This window comes from Maylandia zebra, linkage group LG10 (genome assembly GCF_041146795.1).
Source record: "Maylandia zebra isolate NMK-2024a linkage group LG10, Mzebra_GT3a, whole genome shotgun sequence".
NCBI lineage: Eukaryota > Metazoa > Chordata > Actinopteri > Cichliformes > Cichlidae > Maylandia > Maylandia zebra.
In genome coordinates this window covers 12,959,078-12,968,150 of record NC_135176.1, presented here as the reverse complement: position 1 = coordinate 12,968,150, position 9,073 = coordinate 12,959,078, and the positions used below count along the sequence as shown (strand labels likewise).

Sequence of the window (9,073 nt, the reverse complement as noted above, 5' to 3'; positions counted from 1 at the left end):
TTTTGTTTTTTTTTTACATTTTTGATAGTTACTTGTCCTCAATAAATGGTAAGCTGCATTAACTGTTAGCTTTTGCATGTTCTCTCTCTGTTTTGTGTTTTGTTTTTTTTCTTCTTCATCTTCATCGGTGTCCTCTTGACCGAAAACATGCGAGTTTGGTTAATTGGATGGATAAGCATGGATTTTCATTAGAAGGAAAATCAATTATTCGTATCCTGCGTTAATCAAGGTAAATGCAACAGGAAAAAAGCATTTGAGTTTCAGAAATGTAGATAAAATAATTGATAATCTGTTGCTGTAGGGTTTGATTAAAACATCAAAAAGAAAACAGATTTATTGCAGGTTTGTTCGGGGAACACGTCATCATGTCATGATTTTCATCATTATCAGATGGTTAATAATTTATTTCAATAATTACGCAGAATGGTGTAATTAAGGTCAGTATCAGTAAGAAACGTGTTCAACTCGAGACAAACAAGATAAATGTCCTTCAATAACATACTGTTCTGACCAACAGTGAGTCATTCACTTTTTTCAACTATTCTAGAAAATCCTTGTCTTTCTTTTCTCAGTAAGAACAAGCCGCCTCTTTGTAGAAGTGAATAAATAATCAGTGAAATGTCAACACAGTTTTGCTGCAGCTGGTAAACGTGCAATGAAATTTAATCTGCTGATTTGGTCTCGTCAGTACTGTTGTGTTGGTTAACAATGTAACCTTAGAGGAGGAAGGTCCTGGGTTTGATTGCAGGCTGGGGCCTTTCTATGTGGAGTTTGCACCTTCTACCTCTGACTAGATGGGTTCACTCTGGATGCTCTGGCTTCCCTCCCACAGTCCAAAGACACACTGATGGATAGAAGATTTGGTGTTGCATTCACATTGGCAAACAAAGTAATTTTTTTGGCTCTTCCACATTTTGTCATAAGCACAAGCTGGACATTTGCTATATATTTTATCACCATGTATATTCATATAAATTCAAATGCAGGCCAGAAAGTTACAAATGAAAAGAACCAACTCTTGCCCTTCCGAAGGTTTTATTGATTGCTTTTAACTCTTCTATCTAAAATGTTTCCTGTAATAATTACTTAAATCCTGTTTCTTAATAATAAATACATAAATGGTAAATGGCCTGCATTTGTATAGCGCTTTTCTAGTCCCTAAGGACCCCAAAGCGCTTCACACTACATTCAGTCATTCACCCATTCACACACTGGCGATGGCAAGCTACATTGTAGCCACAGCTGCCCTGGGGCGCACTGACAGAGGCGAGGCTGCCGGACACTGGCGCCACCGGGCCCTCTGACCACCACCAGTAGGCAAACATGGGGTTAGTATCTTGCCCAAGGATATTTGGCATGCAGCCAGGAGGCAGCCTGGGATCGAACCACCGACTTTCTGATTAGTGACTGACCTGCTCTGCCACCTGAGCTACAGCCACCCCAGAATAAAAACATATTACTACAGTGTCAATACAGATTACATTGCATGTGATTTCTATACAGTTAGCTTTTCTATAATTACTGAATAAAAATCTTACCAATGCAATTAGTGCAACATATGTTTTGACAACTTTATATTTCAGCTATGTGTTATTTCACCATGCTGTACTTTTCTATATATTCTATAAATACTATAGATATTACATCATAAGTAGATAAAATATTTGCATGCAAATTCTACATAAATAATAACAATATAATATAAATTAAATACATCAACAACAGATTGTTGTACAAATGACTGATCTTAAAAATTAGAAGTATATCTGTTTTGCATCCATCTAAATTCAAAGCATTACACATCCCCCCCCTTTGGCTTCCACATAATTAGGGTCAAGGTCATTGGGCAACTTCCCCTTCTCTCCCCAGATATTCAGCTCTCCAAACACACCAGTCTCAATCATTTCCTCCTGCCAGGGTATTGGGACGTTGCCGGACGCAAAGTCATTGTAGAACTCAGCGTCCTTGTCATCCAGGACCACACCTTTGATTGTGCTGAAGGCACCCACATCATCAATATCTTTGGCATAGACCATTTTAGGATCGGGGACAAATGGTGGAGGTAGCATTCCTTTAGATGAAACACAAGAGATAAACAAATGAGCATCTTTTTGTTGCATCGTTTTCAATAGACATGTAATTAGGAAATACGTGCGCTTGTCGATGATATTTTTTCATCACCTGCTTCTAGACGTCCCCAGTTAATGTCTTTGAAAAATGGTTGATTCTTGAGCTCTGCGCACTCGTTATTTTTGAAGCCCAGTCGTTTAGTCGGGTCCTTCTCCATCAGGCCCTCGCAGATGTCTTTGCATTCTTTGCTGAATTTTGGTGTGTAAGAAACTGGATCATTTAGAATTCTGCGAGCTACCTCTTCATTCTCGACCTGAAGAAACAACATTATATACATTTTATTAGGCACAGAGAACCGTCAGGAAGGACAAGCAGGAGAAGAGAGGATGTATGTAAAGCACCTTTTCTCCTCGTACTCTAAAAGGTCCTTTGGCAGCAATCATCTCATACACCGTGACTCCCAGAGTAAAGTAGTCCACAGAGTAATCATACTGCTTCTTCTGAAGCAGCTCTGGTGCCATGAAACCTGTATTAACATGTAACACAGTTTCACACACAATAGTCCAGAAATGCAATCTACGTGTTGGTAAAGATGTTTGAGCTGGCAGCATTAACCTGAAGGCTACACGTTTTTCTCCAATATGATAGTTTTTACCCCTCAGCCCTGAAAGGCTTATGTGGGCAGATGGGCATTCACCCAAGTTTGTGAATGCACAAACCCGAGAACAAGGGAACATAAGATTTTAAAATTGATATCAAAGGTTTATCTAAGGAGGCTGATAAGTGCAACTTTATCTTCAGGTATAACAGGAGTTAAATGACTTACCTGGAGTCCCAGCATATCCAGAAGTTGTATCTTTTCCTGGTGGAAGTTCAACAGCCAGACCCAAATCTGACAGGCGGACATGTCCTAAGTAAAAAGGCTTTGATTACAGCAGTAGCATATGGACACAAGTTTGGACATCATTTACCTACTGGTCATTTAGGGCTTTGTGATTGGGCGCTACCTGCATGTGATTTCTCTTTAGGGTTGTTTTTTTTGTTGTTTTGTTTTTTAATCTCAGGACAGGTTTGGACAGAGACTAAAAGATTTTGGCAGTGAACTGACAATATAAACAGACAAATGGAAAACAGATTAAGTGTTACAGTCTTAATTCCTTACCTGCATCATCAAGAAGTACATTTTCTGGCTTCAGATCTCTGTATACGATTCTGTGCTGATGAAGGTGTTCCAGCCCACAGATGATCTGAGCTGTATAGAAACATGCTCTCTTCTCATCAAAACCAGGATTTTTTTCATCGACGTTGTACATGTGAAACCTGCAAGAAAGGAAATAATATTGACTTTTTTTTTTTTACAAACTTATTTGTCGAGATGAGGGGAGTGGATCCTTCACCCGTGTTAACTACAGGAACTAGCACGTCATAGTCTAGCAAGTCATAGTGTTTAGGTTGATGTGTGCATATTTTTGCTGTAACTGATTTTGATCTAGCACCTTAAATCACCACCATTCATGATGGTCATAACCAGGCAAAGGTCTGTCTTGGTCTGGAAGGCATAAGCCAGCGTCACAATGAACCGACTGTGAACTTTTGCAAGGATGCGCTTCTCCACAATTGCTCCCTAAAGAGAAATTAAACATTAGCAAACATGATTAACGCAACAAAACCAAGAATGTGCAATGTCAGGAGGCCCTACATCTAATGTCAAGCCAAACAGATAATTTGTATTATTTTACTTCTATAAATTAATAATAGGTTGTTATACACAGGTCCATGTAAGCCAGAGAGATTCATTGCCCTTTTTTCTCCGTATATGACATTCTGTCTTACTACAGCAGGAAACCTAAGAAGCAACAAATACTATTCATAATGGCTTTTGTACACTTCAAAGGACGCTTTGAAGGTTAACTTTCGGATTCTGATTTCTTGACACATTGCAGGTAAAGTACATAAAGCTATGTGCATGTGCAGCCTGTGCTGAGAGCAAATCAACCATTGCTGAAAACAACTGTTTAGCTGTATATGTTCATTACAACTCTGAATGCTTTCTTGAAATAATGAGCCGCTTTGTGAAGTCTTAGCATTTTACCTCATAGCCTTTGCGTTTCTTCAGCCTCTTTTTGTCTAGCTTCTTGTTCGCATACATTTTGCCTGTTGCCTTTGCCTGACAAGCAAACACTTCGCCAAAACCTCCTTTACCCAGTACCCGGAAGTCCATGAACCACTCTTCATCAAACGGCTGGCTCTCCATCCATTTTAATTGAGCAAAACGCAGGAAGTACATGCTGTTCTTAAAGCCATCCACGGCCGCTTTTTCCAAGTGCTTGAGCAGCTGTTGTTCACTCTCCTTAAATAAGTCACCACGGACATTCTTGAGGTCTTCTTTAACTCGAATGATGGCCTTTTCCTCTAGGAAAGTGCAAAAATTCTTTGAAGCTGATTGATAGTATTTATTGACTATCAATTGAGCCTTCTGCAGTCTGTCCTTCTCTTGGCACACGACATATTCTTCAATGTCTTTCCACAGCTCTCCAGCATTTTTATGGGTTGCATCACTCTCCAGATATTGCTGGAAGAGACGCTTGCCGATGGGTTGCTTGACACACATGCTGTCAAAGGTGGTGTCTAGTGTTGCTTTCATGTGTTCACAATTTCTGATATGTGGGAGTTTCAGTCTGGCACGCATCTTTTTGTCACGCAGCGCAGCTGCTGAAGCTCCATCCGTGCTGCCACGGGCTGACACATAGGCAGAGTTTGCCACTACAGTCTCCAAGCCACCGATGTCCATGGCTACACCTTTGTCTGGCAAATGAAACCAAAAATGTCATTAAAAGTGCTGATAATAAGATTTTACTACATTAAAGGGGTAGCTAATGAAGATCAGTCTCTTTTGTAACACTGTCTTGAAAACTCTCATATCATTCACTAGACTATATTACAATTCTGCACAATTTTAAATAAATATTCTAACAAAAAATAGAACCCATATTGCAAGTTGCAACAATGTTTAAAATACAAATAAAACAATGCAATGATTTTCATACATTCATAAACCAATATGCATTCACAATAGACCAAATAAAACATCAAATGTTTAAACTGAGAAAATGTACAGTTTAAGAAAAAAAAACTGAGGCAGATATAGATTTGATGGCACACCTCTATTGTAACGCTGTAATAGATGCAGTATGCAGTTTAGGACTGTCCTACTGAAATATGCAAGACCTTCCCCTGAAAGGACACCGTTTGGATGGAAGCATTTGTGGTGCCTTTCCACATTTTCAAGCTGTTAATTCCATAAGCACTAATGCACCCCAGACCATCAGAAGTGCTCGCCTTTAAACTGAGAGCTGAATACAAGCTGGATGGTGCCTCCCCTGTTCACTCCAGAGAATGTGACATCCATGTTTTCCAAAAGATCATTTCAAATTTCAATTTCTCTGACCACAGAACAGTTTTGCATTTTCCTTGGTCCATTTTAAATGAGCATTGGCTCAGAGAAGAAGGTTACTTTTCTGGATCATGTTCACGAATGGCTTCTTTTTTGAGTGATGGAGCTTTAACTTGAAGTGTGTTCACAGACAGTGATTTCTGAAAGTGTTTCTGAACCCAGTCAGTGGTAATGCCTTTTTTTAATGCTATGCTGCTATGGGCCTGCAGATCACAGTAATCCAATATTTGTTTTTGGCCTTGTTCCTGGCATACAGACATATCTCTAGATTTTGAATCTTCACAATTTTTCATTGAGGAACATTATTCTGAAATTGATACACAATCTGTAGTCTCTTGCAAATCTTGGAACCTATGCCCATATTTACTTCTGAAAAACTCTGCCTAAGATGTACTTTTTATATCCAATCAAGTTACTGACCTGTTGCCAGTTAACCTAATTAGTTTTTCAGTGTTTAGTCAGCTGTTTCTTTTTACTACCACTTAATGCTTCAGCATTTTGTTGTTCTCGTCCTAACTCATCACGATAAGGTTGAAGCGAATCAGAATAAGTTATCTTATTCCTTTGTAAGCTGCCGGGGTAGTGTCGGAGTAGCTGTGTGCCATCTTAAATTTAAGTAAACGCTAAACAATGATCCTAAAAATGTATTATCTGTTTCTATATTAATTTAGGTATGTTGTATGTAGGTAAGAATCATTGATGGTGAAAATATTAAAATGCTGTTATATGCTGCTCCCTGCTGTTCAAATGACAAAAGTGAATGATGAGGACTTCTGACAGTGCTAAACTTGGGGCGCTACAGCTGCATGACGATACAGTCACACAGGCAAAGGATTTCGGGGACCTGCATTTTATATAGACATAAATCTCTATATATTATAGAGTGATGTAGATGGTGTAGATTTATGTTAGGGGTAACATGAACTGCAAAATATGCTTTATGGATGCAGATATTAAAATGTCATATTAAAAGTATGACATTATTATTCCAAACATTCAATAGATTTTTTACTCTATCAATGAATAAATCTATGACTGCTGGAGCCTATCCCAGCAGTCATAGGGCGAGAGGCGGGGTACACCCTGGACAGGTCGCCAGTCTGTCGCAGGGCCTTTCTTCCTTTATTATTTTTTATTTAACGGCTATCATAAATGCTGATAACAGTACATCGGCGGCAGATAACTAACATCAATCAGTAATATCAGCTTGTTAATAAATTGAGCTCTAAATGCATTAGATGTATTCACTCTACAGCAGTGGCGGAGCGGGGGGGGGGGGCTTACTGGGCTTAAGCCCGGGTTGCTTTTTCAGAAGCCCGGGGTCTTTTGGGGTGTAATTTTTTCATAGTTAGATGCCTGGCTGACAACTGTATAAAACAAAAGTTTGACCAGGTACCAAAGAAAATCATTCGTACTGTACAAATAATGTAAATATGACGGTGCATCACAAAAGATTGATATCAAACTGATCACTTGACCCATATTACGTTACTTGCTCTTCAAGTGAATCAACAAATGGCGAAATGAAAAGCCGAACAACAACAATGCTGTTTCTTAGCTTACATGTGTGTTTATTTCATATTTTCAGTTGTTACCCTCCACGGCTAAATAAATCGGTTTCAGTAATGCACTGATATACAAGAATGGACATGAGGTGCTTCTTTCAAATAAATAACTCTGGTAGATGTTATTTTATATATTATGCTTTGTATGTTGTTCAGTATATTCCTATGCAAAACAAGAGAAATTTCAATATACAGCAGTATAGTCACAGTTTAAACCAGATACTTACATACACTTTATGGAAAACAAAAAACATTTTTTTTACTGTACAACATCAAAAGAGAGAAACAGAGAGAGGAGAATGAGGACAGAACTGAGTGGGAACAAGAGCAGGTGAGACACACATGTTAGTCAAATGGTTGTTTACCAAAAGTATCACCGTATCATAGGTCCTCATGTATCTCGTACCAAGTGTTTCTTTTTAGGTTTGTTATTTTTCAAATTCTATATTTATTAAGTTTTGCAGGCTTGTTTGCACAACAAGGCTAAATAATTATATAAACTTTTCTCAATCTAAATAGTGTACTTTGGTAGAATTAAACAATAAGTGTAGTGCAGGTCTATGATGATTTTTAGTGCTACTATCATCTAGTTCTGTTTCTGATTCTGTCTTGGTTAAGTCCTAAGTAGTCCTGATTTTGAACTGTTGTAGTCCTGTTTTAATTCCGGATCAGTTCTGGGTCTGGTTGAATTGGTGTGTAGTCCTCGTGTCTTGATACAGCCCTGACCTTGTTCTGCCTTGCTGCTTAATTAAAAAACTACGTAGTTTAAGGTGTCCTGCACATGTGATATATATTTTTCCCTATTGAACAAAACTCAAAACAGAGCCTATTAATCTTTGTCATTTCTAACCCCCCCAATCCCAATCCCACATACATACTACCCTTTAGGACTAAGCCCCGGGTGTATCAGATGTCTGCCTCCTTAATCTTGGTTGTTGATACAGGGGATTTACTTATGCATGACCTCCTTGCTCTTAAACAGTTCTGTTAAGTAAATGTATGTAGCTATGCATATGAGGAAGAAACCCCGATGGTGCCAATACAAACTTTTATCTGATGATTCTGTACAGCCACTGAATAATATTTCTGGCCCATTTAATTTTGAATGTAGCTCTTTCAGTGCTATTTATAATTACTTTTCAGGTTTTAATTATTTTTATGCTTCAGTGTCACCAGCACTGACTTTTTAATGTACTGCAAAAGCAAATGTATTAACACGATAACTCAGAGACGGGAGAGGAAGTCATGACAGTATTTCAAATTTGGTCAAAAGTTGAATTGATGTTACAAATATTTGGTGCTTACCTGGTAAATTTCTTGAAACGACACAGATGTACGCCGCAACTTAGCTTGTAGAAGAAAAAAACTGGAAGCAAGTAATTTTAATGTATCATGTGACAGTTGAACAAATCTCATTAGGCTATTGTCACAATCAAAAAATGCACAATGGTTAATTAAAAAAAAGATTTTACTTTATACCTAGGTACATGATGAACTCCAACTTACCTTGTTTTAAAGCAGCAAATTAAATCAGAGCTTGAGGCCAACAAATTAAATCCAATTGAACGCCATCCAACTTATATTTTCCTACTATTTTACCTGTTTGCCTTCTATTAATTAGAATATAAGCACTAACGTACAGCTCTGGCCTGTCGGTGTCTTGAATAAACCTGCTCTCTCCTCCTCTCGTCACTGTGTGATGTGTTGGACAGGTCATTGTTTCAGGTTAAGGTTTACTTTGCACCTGAAATCCTCCTTCCTGGTGAGGATTACACCCTGACATTATTGGAGTGAGCAACTTGGCAGAAGCCACTGGTGAGTATTGGGGTGAGCATTTCAGACTATATTGTTATTTATAACTGTCCTATTTTCCTTGTCCAAGGTACATTTTCATATGTGAATCATACCAATGAGAATTAGTGAATAGCATCATTACAAATTTCACAACAACAACACGGTGTATTGATTGGCAGAAGAAGCAGGC

The 9,073-nt window shown here is 38.3% G+C and overlaps 1 protein-coding gene across 1 annotated transcript; it reads right to left on the bottom strand.

Moving 5' to 3' along the window:
* Positions 1-1,018: 1,018 nt before the first annotated feature.
* On the bottom strand, positions 1,019-8,789 carry grk1b (G protein-coupled receptor kinase 1 b). Its single transcript, XM_004563904.5, has 9 exons — positions 8,596-8,789; positions 8,395-8,455; positions 4,163-4,875; positions 3,567-3,694; positions 3,233-3,390; positions 2,897-2,980; positions 2,472-2,596; positions 2,182-2,383; positions 1,019-2,071 (listed from the first exon to the last, which is right to left on the bottom strand). Exons 3-9 carry the CDS (start codon positions 4,859-4,861, stop codon positions 1,788-1,790), a joined length of 1,680 nt encoding a protein of 559 aa, XP_004563961.1. The 5' UTR covers positions 4,862-4,875; positions 8,395-8,455; positions 8,596-8,789; the 3' UTR covers positions 1,019-1,787.
* Positions 8,790-9,073: the final 284 nt, after the last annotated feature.